At 46.4% G+C, this 19939-nt stretch overlaps 1 protein-coding gene across 2 annotated transcripts in view; it reads left to right on the top strand.

Moving 5' to 3' along the window:
* The window catches only part of ITGA6 (integrin subunit alpha 6), a 66987-nt gene that overhangs the window by 43923 nt on the left and 3125 nt on the right, over positions 1–19939 (top strand). The window contains exons 10-25 of one of the 2 annotated variants that reach the window (XM_084892282.1): positions 623–721; positions 980–1041; positions 6714–6874; positions 7083–7226; positions 8700–8815; positions 8938–9127; positions 9212–9295; positions 9393–9472; positions 9628–9705; positions 9793–9895; positions 11657–11830; positions 12956–13054; positions 13154–13264; positions 13360–13458; positions 16176–16301; positions 18359–18488. In XM_084892282.1, coding sequence (XP_084748408.1) covers positions 623–721; positions 980–1041; positions 6714–6874; positions 7083–7226; positions 8700–8815; positions 8938–9127; positions 9212–9295; positions 9393–9472; positions 9628–9705; positions 9793–9895; positions 11657–11830; positions 12956–13054; positions 13154–13264; positions 13360–13458; positions 16176–16301; positions 18359–18466 — 1834 coding nt within the window. In that variant the 3' untranslated portion in view covers positions 18467–18488. The remainder of the gene's footprint in view (positions 1–622; positions 722–979; positions 1042–6713; positions 6875–7082; positions 7227–8699; positions 8816–8937; positions 9128–9211; positions 9296–9392; positions 9473–9627; positions 9706–9792; positions 9896–11656; positions 11831–12955; positions 13055–13153; positions 13265–13359; positions 13459–16175; positions 16302–18358; positions 18489–19939) is intronic. The other variant, XM_084892283.1, reaches the window with a different exon arrangement.

The following is a 19939-nucleotide window of genomic DNA, read 5'->3' on the forward strand; positions in this document are numbered from 1 at the left end:
GTCTTCAAACTACGGCCTGCGGGCCACATGTGGCCCGCAGAGGAGTCTGATCCGGCCCGCCAGGTTTTTTGGGCAGTGAGCGCAGCCGAGGTGTTACAGTAGGAATTAGTAGTTCATATAGTCCGGCCCTCCAGCTCTCTGAGGGACCGTGATCTGGCCCCCACTTTAAAAAGTTTGAGGACCCCTGATTTAAATAATCGTGTGTCTTTTTATTTTAAACCAACACGTGGACGATGACAGAAGGCTACTTGGGAGCTTGGGTGGGGACGGAGACGCTATTTGCTTGAAAACCCTGGGATTTTTATATGTTGTACCTATTACTCTTTCAATGGGGGAAAACACACACACACACACACACACACACACAAAACTATTAAAACTAGAACTTTTTAAAATTTTCAATATTATTTAAAAATTTGAAGTAAGTATTATAGAATCGGGTTTTAATCTGTATTGAACAGTTATTTTCTTCAGTCACAGAGGAGATAAATTACACGGGGGGACATTTCCCCTGTGGTGGTAAGGCGTATCAGGCAGCCAAGGGCCAGTGTATAATAGGATGAATTCATGTTACATTCAAGGGAGCAAAGGCTGAGCTTGCTTCCCCCTCCTTTGTCTTCAGATCCCGGCCTGTGATTAACATTCAGAAGACCGTCACAGTGACACCCAACAGGATCGACCTCCGCCAGAAGACGGCCTGCGGGGCGCCCAGTGGGATCTGGTGAGTCTCCACAGGCCCCTCGGAGTCACCCGTCCGCTCTGTGCTGCCCCCGTTGGCCTGAGAGCTGCAGGGAAGGCTGAGAAATGGGCAGAGGGGAGTGGAGTCTGCCAGCAAATGGGTAACCATTGACTCATCAGTGAGCCGTGGGGGAGGGGGTGGGTCACGGCAGGGGTTGAGAGCTGGGAACATGATGTTGTTGTTTTTTCCTGCTGCAATAATGCATCTTTTAAGAAGCCATGTGTTCAATTTTTTATACAGCCTCAAGGTGAAGGCCTGCTTTGAATATACTGCCAAGCCCGCTGGTTACAATCCTTCAATATGTAAGTACCTCGTACTCTTAAAAATGACGTGGTTTCTGTCTGCCAGGTTGGAAGTTCTGCGTAAAGAACAGAAAAAGACAACTGCAATGGCCACAAATGGGGATCAAGTCTTATCGGCCGTCTTCCCGCTCATCGGAGGGGGCCGCACACGAGGGAAACACTGGCCATTTGGTCCCCATATGAGTTTTCCAGAGCAGATGGTTTGGGGTAGAATGTCTTGGAAAAGAATTCATTTGCCACCACAACTCCGTCTCTGTCTTTGAAAGGCAGTGTGGAAAGTTGGTTTTGCGGCTACGAGGCGGTGGGTGGTGGGTGATGGTGGGTAGTGGTTTGGAAGAGTGATGGCAGGAGCCCCGTGCCGCAGGGTAATTGCCAGTTTGTGCTCTTTGCTCCCGGCCTCCTCCCTCTGGGGCTGGGACACCTCAGCTGTGTCCCCAAGGCTGGCCTGGGCCGTTCAGAGACTTGGGCTCTGCTCCTGGTCCCAGCTCTGATGCTGACAGACCCTGCAACTCAGAGCATGTCCCTTCACATTTGACTTTTTATTTTCCCATTCGTTCAAAAAAAAAAAAAATGCCTCTACTAGGAATTACTATGTAACATTGTGTGGAGATCAGATAAGATGATGTGGTGAGAGCAGTTAGTCATTTTTTTTAAATAAAAATTTATACATTTTATTGATTTTTTTCAGAGAGGAAGAGAGAGGGATAGAGAGTTAGAAACATCGATGAGAGAGAAACATCAATCAGCTGCCTCTTGCACACCCCCCACTGGGGATGTGCCCGAAACCAAGGCACATGCCCTTGACCAGAATCAAACCTGGGATCCTTCAGTCTGCAGGCCGAAGCTCTATCCACTGAGCCAAACCGGTTTTGGCCAGTTAGTCATTTCTAAGGTCTCATCCTGCTCCTTCCTTTGTAATCCAAATTCTGACAGGGCTTACCATACTCCAACCGGAGTGACGGTCAATCACGAGATTCTCTGGTATGTCCTAGAGCAGCCATGCCTCTTCAGGTCTAAGCCACCTGCTCCAGCTCCCGACGGGGGGTGTGGAAATGTACAGGAAATCTTTCCCCAAAAAGAAGTGCAAAGAGGGAGGGTGCTTTCCCTCTGGGGTCTGGCCAGGGTCTCGGCTGCTGTGCTTTGTGGTACCCGTGCCACCAAGGGAAGCTTCTAGCGGGGCAGGTAGTTCCTGCTCTTCCCATGCTTTTCTGTTTTTCCTCCACCTCGAGATCATGAGTTTGCGTAAGATTTCTCTTTGTTATCTCAAGTGGCTCTGTTTTCTCTGTTTGAAAGATGTCCCCTTTCCTCTCCCAGAGTTTGGCAGATAAGTCCGCTCCCCGCTGGGCCACGCTGTCATAAGCCGCTTAGCCTTGCTCTTCCGAGATGCTAAGCTCTCAGGTTCCTGCGTCTCCCCGACGTGCCGGGCGACGTCTGCCGGGTCATCTCCCTGGGACCCGGGCCCGGGGCCCCAGGCAGGCGGCGCCGGCGGATTATGGCTTTGTGTGCAGGCGGAGCGTGGCCTCTCGCTTTGCCTTTGATGCCGCTGGCATTTCATGGAGCAGAGAAACAGTTCTGGGTGCGGCTTCGAGTGACAGGAAAACCTCTTCGAAGACTTTGCACGATCTGTCGTCTTTCCAGGATCCCTGGTGCCATTTCTACCCAAATGCAGTACCTCACGCCTGCCTGTTCGGATCACGGGCCCTTTATGTTGTGTTGGGAATTGGCCGGAGAGACCAGGAGAAACTGGGACTTCTCTGAGTAAGGCCAGGAGACGAACAGGAAACATTTCTATTCTCTCAGCCTGTCATTTCCTCAGGCCGCGCTCCCTTCGATGATAGATGTGAAATCTCCTCAGGGCATTCCTTGCCTCCCCCCAAATCAATATTAATTTCATATCATGTAACGACTCCATTAACCAAGTGCTTATGGAGAGCCTCTTACGGATAGAGCTCCTCTCTCTGAGGACATGTGGAGAAAACCTGCTCTCATGGCCCGTATTTCCACGGTCTTGGGACAGAACGCCCACCGAGCCGTGTAAGGGAATACATCTGCGGTGTGAGCACGCGGGCCTATTGTTGGGCCAGGCCGTTTTAACTTGGCAGCGCTCGGATGTGGTGCTCCGTACGGACGGACGGCATTTATAATTGAGCCTTAATGAGTGTTCTCCGTGGCTTGCCCCCTCCAAAGGTCAGCCAAGGTGGCCTGCAAGGATTTTAAGATGATGTGAACTGTCTGGAGGGTTAGGGGAGGTTGGAGCGGTTTGGGTAGATAAGCGGTTTTAATGCACCCACACCCTCCCCTCCTCTTGCTGCCGGCGGGGCGTGGGGGCGGGGGGGGGAGCACTCAGCCTGGGAGCCCTCGTCTGGTTCACTGTGAAGTTAGCAGGTCACTGATAAATGGATGATGTCAAGGCTGCCCGGGGCCTAAAACGGAGATGCATTCCATTTGGCAGCCATGACATTTAAAAATTCTTTACATGGACACAGAAATTACTCTCGAAACTGTCAGTGTTTCTGAATTTCGGGCCAGCACCCCCGAAGTGCTGTCGTTTCAGCGTAAGAATAGCGTCCCATTGTGTGTGTGTGTGGGCAGGCGTGTACCCGTGTGCGTGTGGATGTGGGGCTGGGCACTCCCGCTTCCATTCATCTATTGTACAAGCGGTATCGGTATCAGTCATTGTGCTTTGCCGGGCAACACAGTGGTGAGCAGACTGAGGTGAGGTGGTCCCTGTCCGTAGCTCCGCCGGGAAAGGTGGTCAGGTGGTTACAGTGCAGTGGGCTAAGTGTAGAATACTGTCAGCTCCCCCAGGGGGCCAGGGGAGGCCTCCGGAAGAAGCGACGTCCATGCTGAGATCTGAAGGAGGAGGGTTCGTGGGCAGTCAGGGGGAGGGGAGGAAACGGGGGGGGGGCCGGGGGGTCCCAGCTGGCAGAGAGAGAGAGAGAGAGAGAGAGAGAGAGAGAGAGAGAGAGAGAGAGAGAGAGACTCATGAGGCAAGTGGGAACCTGGATATTTAAGAAACTTCAAAATCAAGCAATTATCTTTTGTGTTTGTGACACAGGCTTAGGAGCTGGCTCTGCCTCTGCCGCTCACTGTGTGGCTCTGGGCCCGCCCCACCTGTGTGGGCCTCCGTTTCTTCATCTGTAGGAAGAGGGTATTGCCATAGATGCTCTCAAAAGGGCTCTGGGAATCTCTGCCTTGAATGATAGACCAAGGGTCTTGGATTCAGCTTTCTGCATTTTTCTGGAACAGATTGTTTTCCCTTGGGGCTGCCTTCTCTGGCATTGTACACCCTCTGGTTTCTTCCTTTCTGACGGTTAGTGATTACTGAATGTAAGTAACTTCAGGGTTCTCCCGTAAAGAGAGAGCAGCTGGCAAAGAGGGCATTCTGAAGTCAAGGACGGAGACTTCGATTACCCAGGTCCTGGCTGGCCTCAGCTCCATTAGTCTAGGTCAGTGGTGGCCAACCTTTCGGAACTCTCGGACCTCACGGACCACCGGTGGGTGCCGCTGGTCTAGGTAGTCAGCAGCTATGCTTTCTGGAGCTCTGCAGGCTGGAAACGTGGCTTGTGGAAGCTAGATTAGCTGACACCCAGGCCCTCTAGCCACTAAAAGGAACATGTTTTATCTTTTAATTCTTTTTTTAACTTGAAAAGTCTCATCCTATTCTCAAAAGACTTTTATGTCCCTAATATATATATATATATTATTCCTCTTTAGACACCTGTCCTTTATCAGTGCTTATTAACTTTAGCGGGTGATAACCCACCTCATGGTCCTGTTACAATGCAGAGCTGGCTCAGGGGGTCTGGCTGGGCCTGTGTCTGCATCCCTAGCAGACCTCAGGAGATGCTGTGCTGCTGGTCTAGAACCCTTTTGAAGGGGATTGTTTTTCTTTTTAATTTTTAAAAGTTTAATTTCTAATCACAGTTGACATATAATATACTTGTCTCAGGCATACAACATAGTTATCAGACATTTATATACCACTAGAGGCCCGGTGCATGAAAATTCATGCACTGGAGGGGGTCCCTCAGCCCGGCCTGCCCCCTCTCACAGTCTGGGAGTCCTCAGGGGTGGGAGTTGACCCGGCGATCAGGGGAAGGCCATGCCTTCATCCTATCTCTGCAGCTGTCACTGCTGGCAGCACAAGCCTCAGTCGACTCTGAATAACTGAACCTCAGGTGGCCTTGGGCGGCTGGGCAGCCGCCATTTGAGGCTTTCCTGCACCTAGGGCATCAGCTGGGCAGTCACCATCCTGGGGGGCTGAGGGAACTGAGGGACTCTGGAGGCAGGTGCACGGAGCGGCTGCATCTACCTGGGGTCAGGCCCAGCCATTGCCGCACACTTTCCGCCCCAGCCGGGTTGAGGGGACTAGGCACCACCATCTTGTGGTGTGGGCGATGCCATCTTTGTTGAGGGTGTGATGGTCAATTATCATATTTCCTCTTTATTAGGTAGGATATGAAGTGGTCACCCTAGTAAGTCCAGTACCCATCTGACACCACATATAGTTATTATTGTATCATTTACTACTAGAGGTCCAGTGAATGAATTTCATGCACCAGTGGGGTCTCTTGGCCCGGCCTGTGGGATCAGGCCAAAACCGGCTCTCCAATAACCCCCTAGGGGTCCCGGATTGCAAGAGGGTGCAGGCCAGGCTGAGGGTCCCCATCAATGCATGACGGGGGCTGGGGAGGGATGTGGGAGGTTGGCCAGCTGAAGAGAGACCGTAGGAAGGCTCCAGGGCATGGTCAATCCATTTTGCTCAGTCGCGATCAGCTGGACTCCAGCAGCAAGCTAACTTACCAGCGGGAGGGTCTGCTCTTTGGTGGTCAGTGCACATCATAGTGAGCGGTTGAACAGCCTTAGCATATCATTAGCCTTTGATTGGTTGAACAGACTATCGGACAACCGGACACTTAGCATATAAGGCTTTTATTATATAGGAGGATGTTTTCTATGTGGTACTTTACATCCCCATGATTGTTTTTATAACTGGCAATTTGTACTTCTTACTCCCTTTTTGAGTATCAAAGTGCTAGGACATTTAAGCACTGACCTGTTGAAGGGAGAGTCAGTTTGGGCCCTTAGGGAGTGTTGGGTTCTCTCCTATTATCCTGAGTGCCCTGAGCCGCTGAGATTCAGCCAGCAACTGATTCTTAGACACTGCTCAGAGGTTTTGACTTATTATTGAGCTCCCCCTGGTGGCTCCATGAAAAATTAACTTTTAAGACTGTCAACAGCAATGGGCAGGAAAGGACAGCTTGACTTGAACAGGGTAAGTCAATCAAAATGTCCATTATCAAGAAATACGAAGAGAAACAGTGGCAGTGGGAAAGGTGTCCTTCTAAAAGGAATTAAAATATTTTTAAAAAATATATTTTATTGATTTTTTTACAGAGAGAAAGGGAGAGAGCTAGAGAGCTAGAAACGTCGATGAGAGAGAAACATCGACCAGCTGCCTCTTGCACACCCCCTACTGGGGACATGCCCGCAACCAATGTACATGCCCTTGACCGGAATTGAACCTGGGACCCCTCAGTCTGCAGACTGACGCTCTACCACTGAGCCAAACCGGAATTAAAATATTTTTTAAAGGAGCTCTGAATACTTACAGCTGAATGCGCATGGATGCACTTTAAAATCATATGATTTCTGTCCCTTTTATCTAGCCATTGTGGGCACGCTTGAGGCTGAAAAAGATAGAAGAAAATCCGGGCTCTCATCGAGAGTGCAGTTTCGAAACCAAGGTTCTGAGCCCAAGTATACGAAAGTGATAACGCTGAACAGGCAGAAGCAGAAGGTGTGCATGGAGGAAACGCTCTGGCTGCAGGTGAGGCCGGCGGGCAGTCAAAACGGTTTTTTTTAATGGGGACAAGGGTTGGGCTTAATGGTGGCATATATAGATTTTGAAATTTATACTGGAAACCCATTATTCAGTATGAAATAAAGCATAGTTATTACCGTATCGTTTACTACTTGGTTTTGGTGTCCCAGGAGCATCTATCCCATGCTTACCTGTACCTCTGCATCCTTTTCAGGAAAACATCAGAGATAAGCTGCGTCCCATCCCCATAACTGCTTCAGTGGAGATCCAAGACCCGAACACGCGGCGGCGAGTGAATTCACTCCCAGAGGTTTTCCCGATTCTGAATTCCAACGAACCCAAGACAGTCCATACAGATGTAAGCCTTTCTGACTTGTTTTGCCATATTATTATGTTAAGTCAAACGTCTTTAAAGGCACAAGAACTAGTGATGTGCTTTAAAGGTCATTTCATTGTATTAAATAAGCTTTTAAAAATATCTGCAAAGTTTGAAGATCTGTTTCTCCGATTAGCCATGAATATAGAAGCATACAGAATAGAATTTGGAGCCAGAAAGGATTTTTCTTAATTTTTTTTTTTTTTTTTTTTTGCCACTAAGACTTATTGAGACCATAATTGGTAGAACTTCTTGTTCTCACATCCAGTTTCTCCTACAGCTGTATGAAGAAAGAAAAATACATTGCATTTTGCCAGGAAGAACATTAACGTGTAGAAAACCAACCGTTGTTCGTATGAACGTTAAAATCAAGGAATATAAAAATTCAACAAGTCAAAAAAGTAGCAGCTGTGAAGTAGTCATTGAGTGCTGACTCCAATCTTAGGAGATTATTTTATATTGTATGGCTCGCTGCATGCCTATGAGGTGGACATGTTTGCTAGGTTTTATGCTGGTTGAGATGCAAGATTAGGCTGGGAGCTGTGACATCCTAATTGCGCATTATGCCCTTGCTGTCAGAATCTTGTCTGTACCTCAGTTCCCACTCTGAGGCGCCTGGGTCTGGTGGTCCACGAATGAAGCTTTTAAGAAGTGAGTACTCACTGTGTTAGGGTAGGAGCGGATGCCTAAATGTAGACATTGCCAGTCTTTTTTTTTTTTTTTTTTTTAATCCTCACCCGAGGATAATTCCTAGAGAGAGTGGAAGGGAGGGAGGGAGGGAGGGAGGGAGGGAGGGAGAGAGAGAGAGAGAGAGAGAGAGAGAGAGAGAGAGAGAGAGAGAAACATTGATGTGAGAGAGACACATTGATTGCATGTCTCCTGCATGCATCCAACCAGGGCTGAGGTTCTAACCTGCAACCGAGGTACATTCCCTTGACTGGGAATCGAACTCGAGACCCTTTGGTCTGCAGGTCGACGCTCTAACCACTGAGAAAAACTGGCCTGGGTTGCATTGTCCGTTTTTATGGTCACCAAACATAGTTCCTTATACTTTAGTATATTTCCATATGTTTTTCATATTGATGATCATATTAATATATCTTGTGTATATCCCCAGCTCTATAGTCATGTTAAACATAACAGACAAGGAGACAGTTTCCTAATTATTTATGAGGATGATTATTGAGCACTATTAGCATTGCAGCTAGCAAACATAGCTCCTGATTCATAGGCTGGTGCTCAGCCACTGAGCAACATTGGCTGGGCTCAAAGTGTCTTAAGACACAGTTCTGCTAGGCCAAGGGGGCATTGCCTGCGTGCCCAAGTATGTCTGAAGCTTGACGTCTGCTCTGGTGACAGTCACACACAGAAATGAACCACGAGGAGAAAGCCAGCCACCCACTCTGTGAGCCCCAGAGGGCAGACATTTCTGACCACGGTTTTGTTTTCCTCCAGGTGCACTTCCTAAAAGAGGGATGTGGAGACGACAATGTGTGCAACAGCAACCTTAAACTAGAATACAAGTTTTGTACCCGGGAAGGAAACCAGGACAAGTTTTCCTACCTGCCGATGTAAGCATTGCTCTGTGGCCCCAGCCAATAATCTGTCTCTGGCTTTGCAGAGACTTTTGTTAAAAGGGGGCCTTACTGAACACATACTGAGGACCTTGTCTCATTTTTCTCTCCTTTAATAGTCAAAAGGGTGTTCCGGAACTAGTTCTAAAAGACCAGAAGGACATTGCTTTGGAAATAACAGTGACGAACAGCCCTTCCGACCCAAGGAACCCCACCCGAGATGGCGATGACGCGCACGAAGCTAAGCTCATTGCGACTTTCCCGGACACGCTGACCTACTCCGCGTACAGAGAGCTGAAGGCCTTCCCTGTATGTGCAGCTCCAGCCCGGCGGGAGGGGTAGCCACGTGGTGGCCGGTGAGCCTGTGTGATCTGGGGTGCTTTTCTGTTGTAGGAGAAACAGCTGAGTTGTGTTGCCAACCAGAACGGCTCCCAGGCGGACTGTGAGCTCGGAAATCCTTTTAAAAGAAATTCCAGTGTAGGTGATGCCTTCCCATACTGAATTTTACTATTTTAAATACCATGACAACGTTGATATGTTTGACCCGTGCTCATGGCCCTTTTTATTTTTTTAGGTTACTTTCTATTTGATTTTAAGTACAACCGAGGTCACCTTTGACACCACAGATCTGGATGTCAATCTGAAGTTGGAAACGTAAGAGTCACTTCAGCCTTTTCCGTTCGGAATTATTTCGTGAAAACACAGCCAGTCAGTGGCTTTGGCCCTGATCTACCTCATACAAGAAGTGTAATTGTAATGAGAAAACTGACTGGTAGAATAAAACCCTATTGTTTCCTTTTCATTTTCAGAACAAGCAATCAAGATAATTTGGCTCCAATTACAGCTTCTGCAAAAGTGGTTATTGAACTGCTTTTATCGGTCTCTGGGTAAGTGTTTGTGTTTAGCATAACAAATCAGTGTTTGAAAGAACCACTTACAATCCTCACCAAAACGGGTGTTTTTTAATTTAACAGAGTTGCCAAACCTTCCCAGGTGTATTTTGGAGGGTCCGTCCTCGGTGAGCAAGCTATGAAGTCTGAAGATGAAGTGGGAAGTTTGATCGAGTATGAGTTCAGGGTGAGTCCTAGCATCGGTCCTTGTATTCCCGGTACCGGAAGCTAACACGTGTTGAATAGGGTCTCCAATATGTAATTTTAATAAGCCTTATTAGTAAATAAGCCCGATAAATGCTCAGCTATTAAATAACACACTGGCGCCGAAACCGGTTTGGCTCAGTGGTAGAGTGTCGGTCTGCGGACTGAAAGGTCCCAGATTCGATTCCAGTCAGGGGCATATACATTGGTTGCGGGCACATCCTCAGTAGGGGGCGTGCAAAAGGCAGCTGGTCGATGTCTCTCTCTCATCGACGTTTCTAACTCTCTATTCCTCTCTCTTCCTCTCTGTAAAAAAATCAATAAAATATATTTTAAAAAAATAAATAAATAAATAACACACTGGCTTACAGGGAAAGTCCTGTCCTCCAGAACAGAGAACAACAGCTGTCATTCAGCACAGGACTTTGTTCAGAATCCAGTTCCCTCTGCGTTTCTTATCGTAGAGTTTGAGTGTCTGTGTGGTTTTGAGACAAAGGGACACTTGATCCTCCTGTGCCCTCCCCCCACCCCCAGTCTGTCTGTAAAACACAGGAACATGGCAAAGTGATTCATATTTGGCTTCAGAATGTGCTGTGATTCCTCCTCTGTATTAAGGCCATCTCTCTCACTGCTGTGGTCCATGCCCACTCCCTTTCCCAAGCCCAGTTCAGCACGTAAGCGCACGGTACAGAGCTGTCTCATGAGACAGGCGGGTTTCGGATCTTTGTGGCTGAAAGTACAGTGACCATTGTTGAGGTGAATGGCGGGAATGAGCTCATGTCTGACGTTAGCAGGTCCAGGCTGAATTCTCTGTGCGACTCTCAGCCCGACAACATGGCTGTGATGGGCGGTGGTGACTGTGAGGCCTCTGCAGGTGTGGCTGAGTGAGGTCTGGGTTCTGGAGCAGTCCTTCACTCAGGCAGAGGGCTCGTCCCTCTTCTAGCTTCTGCTGCAGGAAGTTGCTCCGCCTGCAGCGTGGCCTCAGGTTTGTGGCTGCCATCAGGGTTTTACTCAGTCTCCCAGGTGCTCTCCCACACCTTCCAAGGGTGGTCCAGAACAGAGGCAGCTTCATTTTTTCGGTAGGTGGGCTTTCCCAGAAGCAGGTGGTTGGTGCACTGACACGGCAAGGATCTTGTCACCTGCCAAACAGGGTGGTTACAGAGCCAGTCCCACGTAACTGTCCCCGGACACGTGGAGAGCAGGGTGCATGTGTTCCCGGTAACCTGTGGCACACTGCAGCTGTTCCTGGATTGAATGAACCATCATTTCTCTTTGACCTCCCCCCCCCCAAATTTTTATTTATTTTTTTAATTATTATTTTTAATATATTTTATTGATTTTTTTTTTTTTACAGAGAGGAGGAGAGAGGGATAGAAAGTTAGAAACATCGATGAGAGAGAAACATCTATCAGCTGCCTCTTGCACACCTCCTACTGGGGATGTGCCTGCAACCAAGGTACATGCCCTTGACTGGAATCGAACCCGGGACCTTTCAGTCTGCAGACAGACGCTCTATCCACTGAACCAAACCGGTTTTGGCTTTCCCAAATTTTAGTGACTAGAATTTTTTAAGCACATATCTCTGTTTTTGAATACCCCGTCTATAGTCTAATTTTGGAGCCTTTGCTCTCTCCTTTGTGATTATGCCAACTATTCTATTTGTTTGTTTTCTCTCGGAAATAGCTGCTACTTAATTCTACGTCACAGCAGTTGTAAGTAGATAACACGCACTGTTTCCTAACAGGTCATTAACTTGGGCAAGCCTCTGAAAAACCTGGGCATGGCAACCTTGAACATCCAGTGGCCGAAAGAAATCAGCAACGGCAAATGGCTGCTTTATTTGGTGAAAGTAGAATCCAAAGGATTGGAAAAGATAGCTTGTGAGCCCCAGAGTGAAATAAACCTTCTGAACTTAAAGGTATGTTGGCGGGTTCATCTCAGTCTCCATAGATAAGACTTTCGAGGGGAAACCCACTACTTTCCTGAGGAAAACCATGTGCTGGCATGTCCACAGGGTTAACTCCCGGTAGAATAAAACTCATTCCAAAAGCTATTGGCACCTTAGCAAGTGACCTCAAAAGCCTTTCATTCTTGTTTCTTAAGACAGTAAATATGTGTTGGGTGCTTAGTGAGTCTTGGGCACTGTGCTAGACATTTTGTTTGCACTTTTCTCATTTCATCTCTCGCTAGTCACGTGAGAACAGCTTTCTTTCCTTCATTTCATGGATGAGGAGATGGAGACTCAGAGGGAACAATAACTTTCAGTCTCTCAGCCTATAAGAGGCAGACTCAACATTCCGCTCTGCTTGCTTTCAGAGCCGTCACATGTAGCTCTCTCCTGCTCCACACGCACGTCCCTGGTTTATCACGTACACTACTGTGTGGTGAAGACTTACTGTGTTAGTGAATGTCTGTTTCTTCTGCCTTAAATTCTGAGGTGACTGGGTATGATCGGTGTTCATATAAAATGAACATTTAGAATGGTTATTATATAGACTATTATTATTAATTATAGAATGACCCTTTATTCATTCAATTTGAGAAATAAGATGATCCATGATTCCTAATCCTTATTGTAAGGAAAGGGCAATTTTAAACTTCCTACAAGGCTTAGTTTTCAGTACTCTACGTTGACTAAGTCACATGCTAGTTCTTTTTGCTTCTTTGTTTATTCTCATTCAAGAATTGCTGACTTTTCACTCTGTGTTAGGTACCCACCTGGAGGCAGGGATACAGGAATGAGATTTGACTCCCTATTTTAGGATGCTCACAGTTCGGTGGGGAGACAGAACAAAAAAAGCCTCTTTCACTCCCTGGGTTTTAAGGTCAGAGTGGGAATCAGTGACCCAAATCAGTAAACATGAAGTGAGGTAATACCACCTGCAGATTTTTACACTTAAATTAACTCTACACCTTTGGTGAGAGGAGAAGGGCAAATACTGTGGATTCTGAATTTGGCATCATTTGGGAGGGAGTACTCAGAAGGTTGCAGATCATGACAGGGAATGATGAGTGGAATGATTTGGAATATAATTCCTTTCAGGAGTCGCACAACTCCCGAAGGAAACGGGAGATTGCCGAAAAGCAGATTGACGATAGCAAGAAATTTTCGTTATTTGCTGAAAGGAAATACCAGACCCTTGTAAGTATTTCTCAAGAGCTGCGATCTGACGGAGGATGTGTGGGGGGAAGGTCTCCCCCGAGCCCTTGCTTTCTAACCCCTGCCTCCCTCCCCTCCCAGAACTGCAGTGTCAACGTGAACTGTGTGAACATCCGCTGCCCGCTGCGGGGGCTGGACAGCAAGGCCTCGGTGCTGCTGCGCTCCAGGCTGTGGAACAGCACGTTTCTGGAGGTGTGGCCGCTGGGAGGCTGTCCCCGGGCGCCCTCTGCCCCCTCCCAGCACCTTCCTCACCCCCTAACCCATCCGCTCCCTCTGTCTCCGCACAGGAGTACTCTAAAATGAACTACCTGGACATTCTTGTGCGGGCCTCCATCGACGTGACTGCGGCCACCGAGAACATCAAGCTGCCACACGCAGGCACTCAGGTGAGATGGGCCCCGTCCGAATCCGGAGCAAAACCCCCTGGCCTGGCCTCTCCCCGCTGCCCAGGGCCCGGGGCCCAGTACATGCTGCCCTGGCGCTCATTTCACAGCCCTGCTACCCCGTTAAGGAGACATCCGATAGAATCTTAAGGCACTGCATCCACACGCTGTACTTTAATGGAATCACCGCTGCTCCGGATCTGTGGTCTGGGAGAAGGGGTCGCTGGGGGCACTGATGAAGTAGCCACAGAACAGGGGCAGTTGTTTATTGGTTTCCTTACATCCTGCACTTCATTCCTAAGGAAGTAGGAAGAGAGGGTCTGGGCTGCCAAGGAGAAAAGGAAATGCGATCGGTACAAAGGCGGGCACGTCACATTTCAGGGGGATGTGATTTTCTTTTTTGGGGCTCTGAATTCGGAGAAGAACTTGAGGTGGATCCTTTTGTAAGGTGGGTTTCTGATAGGAGCAGCCTTCACCAAGGGGGATGTGTCTTCAATAGAGAGTTTTATGAAAGAGAGGAAAATTCCTTCATCAGGTGATTGATACTGAGGCTCAGCAGAGCTGGAGGGCAGTGGCCGCAGAGTGAGTGAGGGAAGCATCTCGCTGTGGGCAGGCTGCTGGGTGGAAGCACTGCTCGCTGGTCTGGAATTCAACCTGGCAGCGGAGCTTCAGCCCTTCCCCTACAGGCACGTGGGGATGAGGTCATTCCCCAGGGAAATGCCTCTATTTTCATGAAACTGGAAAGAATACTGGTTGTGGAGTTGGAATAGCTTCTGCTCACCTGAGCCTGTCACAGTCTATCAGTAAGAGTTGCTGTGGCGAGATGAGAAAGGCTCCCTGGAGCCCCGGGAATGGCAGCTCCGGGATGTCTCCCCTTACCTGACTCCAAGGCCAGCTCTTCCTTCTTCCTAATACCAGCTGGCGGATGCTGTCCTCATACAAACCCCAAACCCTTCCGTTGACAGTGGAAGCAGACAAACAATGAAGTCTTGCTCACTGGCCTCTCACCTCCCTGGCCCGTGGTGAGGCCTTGCACAGACTGGGTTTGTAGAGCTCGTTTGCCCTTGAAATGGGGAGCCCAGCCCCTGCCTTCGGTCCTGGTCCTCGCACGCAGTCTTTGTCCAGGGAGTTGTTTTGCGGTTTCTATAAGGCTCCAAGTTCTGGTTACCACGTTAGCCAGACTCGAGGGCTTAGCACCCTCCCCTGGATTCCCACGTGTCCATCCTGCCACCCTGGGCTGCAAAGTCAGAAGCTGCCTTGTTCAGCCAGGATGCTGTTAGATTGCTGCCTCTTGTGGGAGTGATTTCCCCTATTACTGGCTGGTTAAGAGGCTTTGGTAAATATGCAGTGTGGTTGTAATATGGTTGATTCTTCCGGGCATAGACCAGTCTCCGCTCTCCACCTCCAGTTTTATCAGAACTTACTCTTCCACATGAGAATGGCTCTTCCGGATGGTCACCTGGCCCCCAAGGACACACTATGCGCCTTCACTGTGTGGGATACAGGGAAGCCAAGGCCAGTGGCCTCAGCACAGGCTAGCTGAAATGCTCTTTCTGTCTTGTTTAGTCAGTTTACAGGTTGCATCCACTGTATTATCCTTCACTGGTCTCCTCATTCTTTCTCCCCTGCTTGACGGCTAACCTGTGTTGGAACCAGCAGTCTGAAGGAAGGGTTGTTTTTTCCTGACAGCTGGGACTCCAGTGGGAGGAAGGGCGGTGAGGGGAAGTGAGCTCTGAGGTCGCCTCGGGGGCTGGAGTAGAGTGAAACCTCACTGAAAGCAAAACAGGAAACCAGGGCACTGATGAGGTGTTTGCGACTGCCTATTGCAGTCAGTATATCTGGCTGGGAACTCTGAATGTGGTTCTTCCCACTAAGTGTTTAAAGAAAAGCAGTGCTCTTGCTTTTTAAGTATTTTCTGAGTCAAAAGGGACTGGTAGGTGTTTTCAGGTGTAAGTAGAAAGGGAAGTGCATTAATGGGAGAGATTTAAAAAATAATGATCATTTACTATACCTGTACATCTATCTAATATTTTGTGTTTAAAGAAGTTTCTTAGAGGTATAATTTTTGGTGTTTTTTTTACATCTTTAAAATCTGAGTGACAAATGTAGGCCAATTGTGCATAAACTGTCCCTATTGTTTTCATCACTAAAAACAAATTTTTGAAAAGTATGATTGTTCTAAAAAAGATGACAGGTTATGAAGACAAAACAAACTTGGCTGTGTATTGATAACCTGTAACTTGATATTGAATGATGATTATACAATTTATCTACTTTTTATTTTATTTTATTGATTTTTTTTTACAGAGAGAAAGGGAGAGAGATAGAGAGCTAGAAACGTCGACGAGAGAGAAACACCGACCAGCTGCCTCTTGCACACCCCCCACTGGGGATGTGCCCACAGCCAACGTACATGCCCTTGACCGGAATCGAACCTGGGACCTTTCAGTCCGCAGACCGACGCTCTACCACTGAGCCAAACCGGTTTGGGCAATTTATCTACTTTTGTTGGAAAAGAAATACACACATAGTCAAAACATAAGCCACCATTTCCCAGGTTCTAGGACAAGAAGCATTAGTCCATTATTAAAGGAGAGGATCTTGCATCAAAAAGGCATCTCATCCTCCCACAGGCTGCACTGGCCAAGATGTGTCCAGACAAATTCCTGGTGTCGACTGTCTTCCTGTTTTGTAATTGTGTTGTTCTCTTGTGGCCATAGGTTCGTGTGACTGTGTTTCCTTCCAAGACGGCAGCTCAGCACTCGGGGGTTCCTTGGTGGATCATCCTCGTGGCCATTCTTGCTGGGATTTTGATGCTTGCTCTATTAGTTCTTTTACTATGGAAGGTAAGTGATACCTGGCATTTGAATTTTGTGATTATAAACTTTATTTCATGTTTTTAAAAGTGAATTCATACTGATAGTGTGTGTGAATATATACATTATATATATATATATATATATATATATATATATATATATGTAAAATTTTTTCTCATTAATTCCTCTTCCCTTCCCAACATTTTATTATGAAACTTTAACAGCAAACTTGAAATTTTACAATAAATACCTGCACATCTATCTAATACTTTGTGTTTAAAGAAGTTTCTTAGAAATATAATTTTTGGTGTTTTTTTACATATAAGTTAGCATGTTTATTTTAATGTATTCTTATTGATTTCAGAAAGGAAGAGGGAGAGAGATAGAAACATCAATGAGAGAGAATCATTGATCAGCTTTCTCCTACATGCCCCACCTGTGCTCGAACCTGCATCCCCAGGCCTGTGCTCTGACCTGGAATCAAACCAAAACTTCCTGGTTCATAAGTCGACACTCAACCGCTGAGCAATGGGTTGAGAGTTGAGAAATCCAAACTGTATAATTTTGGGCAAATCATTTCACCTCCTTGGTTGAAGGGTTGCCTTAGCAATCTAACCCAATATAAATGAGTTAGATTAGAGATCTCATTGTTTTGTTTTGTTTTTGTAAATTCTAAAGTATTCTAACTTACAAGTGAATTCGAAATATCTACCACCCTTACATGAAAATCATTTTTATAACTTTACATACTCTTCTTTTTGAAATTTAACTGTTTTCATGTGTTAAAGTCACAAAATTTTAGGGCCAGAAAGGATTTGAGTTCAGTGTCCTTTAAGTTGGATTTTGCACATCCACATAGGTGCCATGACTAAGTAGGTGAGGCTAAGACCATCATCCCCCCCGAATTGTATCTATTGTACTTTAAATATTGGGGTTCTACATAGGATTCTTTTTGGAGGTAAGAGAGAAAAGTCATCTGGGCTGGTCCAGTCGCCTTTATTTTGCAAATTAATATGCTCATGTTCATGGTTATTATATAGATTGCCAAGTTGGAGATAGGACTGGGGCTCTTAGTTCCCTAAGTTCGTTAGGAGTATTCACTGGGTATTAAATTGAGAGGCACACATAAATATCAGGATCCATAGTCTAAATTGGCACTGCCCAGTAAAACTTTCTGTAACAGTGGACATATTCTGAGGCTGCACTATCCAATATGGCAGTCACTAGTCACAAGTGGCTGTTGAGCTCTTAAAATACTTCTAGTGCAGTGGGCAGTATTGACTTTTAAATTTAATTTAATTTAAATCTGAGTAGCAATGTGTAGTCAGTTGGTAGCTACCCTTTTGTACAAAGCAGATCTGGAGTTTTACCTTCATGAGTTGCCAGACTTGGAAGCAGAATTTTTTGGGAGGGCAGAGACTTACTTGACCAAGTTATATTTCTGAGGGCAGGTCCATGGCCTTATGACCTCGATTAAAGTAAATAGAGAAATTTCACATTGTTGAATGGAGGAAATTATAGTAGAAAGTGGAATTGTATTTCAATGCTCACTTGGAGTACCTAACCTTACGCGGTGGCCCAGAGTTTGGGAAACCGACTGTCATCATTCTTTCATGATGGTTTAGTTGAAATTATATTCTGATTCACCCCACAAATTCAAAGGCCTCAAAGTGATGGCATTTTTACTGTGGAAAGCAGAAAAACACAATATCTCTCTGTTTTATTTGTATTTGTGCTATCTACCTATATTAGAGTCCATATTTTTCTGTAAGAGAACAAAACACACCCAAACCCATAATTCGATATGCATGTATTTTCCCTTTTAAGGTGATTTTTGTCTTCCTGATTTCTGTGACAAATAGAAAAGTCGATTAGCTGGCTAATGCCATCCATATAAAGGTCTGACCAGAGACCCATGGTAGTAGAGCTGGGCTGATTGCTGCGGTGCAGCCACTGTTCACTTCTGGTTGATCCATTCGTGGCCCCTTTGTAAACGAGCTGTGAATAGAAATCAGGCTACGGTCTGAGATTTTTCTTTTGTTTAGTTCCCTGTAAAACTGACTAAATACCTTGCTTCCTTGTAGTGTGGTTTCTTCAAGAGAAATAAGAAAGATCATTATGATGCCACATATCACAAGGCTGAGATCCATGCTCAGCCGTCTGATAAAGAAAGGCTCACTTCTGATGCATAGTAGTGACCTACTTCTGTAATTGGTAATTGATCCACGTTTTTTAATTGCTAGCTGTGGGACCTGCTATGGTTGTGGTGGCTAACTTTAAGAGCAACAGCTTGCTGTGTGTGTCCCATTAACAGATGTTTCCAAATGTCCACACTGGCTTGCCCCGCTTGGAATTGTTTTACTTATGTCACTTGAGAGCTGTTTTGTTTGTTTTGTTTGAAATGCATAGAGCCATTTGTTGCAGGTGAGTTACTTTGTGCTGTGGTTAACCATCACCCGTAGCGATGAGGAGACTGAAATCTATACGCACACAAAAGGAGGCTCAGTGGCCCGGTTTGCCACATGGTGTTAACTTAGTATGCAGCATCCCATGGGATTTCAAAGGCGCATGAGAAACCATTCCGGTTTCTTGTCCATTTCGGAATTTCCTACAGATGGACGCTTGTGTTGACTGCCTAATTAACCTTTTTGCATGTTGGAAACACGGTGTTTCTCTGGGTGAGAGGGCTTTCACTGTCATCTTTTGCATCTCCTTGCTGGAAAGATGGGGGCAGGTTTGGAATGCGTTGATCGTTGCTCGGAAATTGTTCTGTGCTAGCTAAGCATGCACCTTCCTTTCCCGCATACCTACCCCAGGTCAAAGACCATTGCAACAAACTGTGACTATTGGCATGGTGGACATTATGGCCAGTTTCAGAAGGCAACTCTTGACCAAAGTGTTACCTTCGATATCCAAAATTTAGTATAAAAACGCTCCGGACAGTTTTTATTTCAATGGACTTTGACTTTGTTTCCTATTCTTGGGATTCGATTCCACTTTGGGTCTCAATTGATTTTAAGTTCATGTCTTATTTGTAAACCTATGGAAACAGGAATTGGTCATGATTCCTTTTTCCATTTCTGTGGGCGTGAGAGGATAGAATTACTCCAACAGCCCCTTTCCATGTGAATCCCAACATCTCCATTTAATTGTCGCATATCACCCTCAATTTCCTTCTTTGATTAAGTGGGGCAAGAGCACATTTTGTAATGGGTAGATCTTTTGGCTTTTTTGAACAGAATAATGAAGGAGTCCATGTTGAAATGGCTTTAGAACAAAGCTTCTTGCCCGTTATTCCTGTTTATTCAGTGATAACCATACTTGTAATTTTATTTTGCCCCATGACATTCTTATAAATTCAGTATTAACATTCTGTTCCTGTTGGGTTCATGTAATAAACAACTTAATCAATCATTCCAAGTATCTTCCTCATCCTATTATCTGCACTTTTTATTTTTTTTATTTTTTTAAAATATATTCTATTGATTTTTTACAGAGAGGAAGAGAGAGGGATAGAGAGAGTAAGAAACAACAATGAGAGAGAATCATCGATCAGCTGCCTCTTGCACACCCCCTACTGGGGATGTGCCTGCAACCAAGGTACATGCCCTTGACCGGAATCGAATCTGGGACCTTTTGGTCCGTAGGCCAATGCTCTATCCACT

The sequence above is a fragment of the Pipistrellus hanaki genome, assembly GCF_964339955.1.
Source record: "Pipistrellus hanaki genome assembly, chromosome: 8".
NCBI lineage: Eukaryota > Metazoa > Chordata > Mammalia > Chiroptera > Vespertilionidae > Pipistrellus > Pipistrellus hanaki.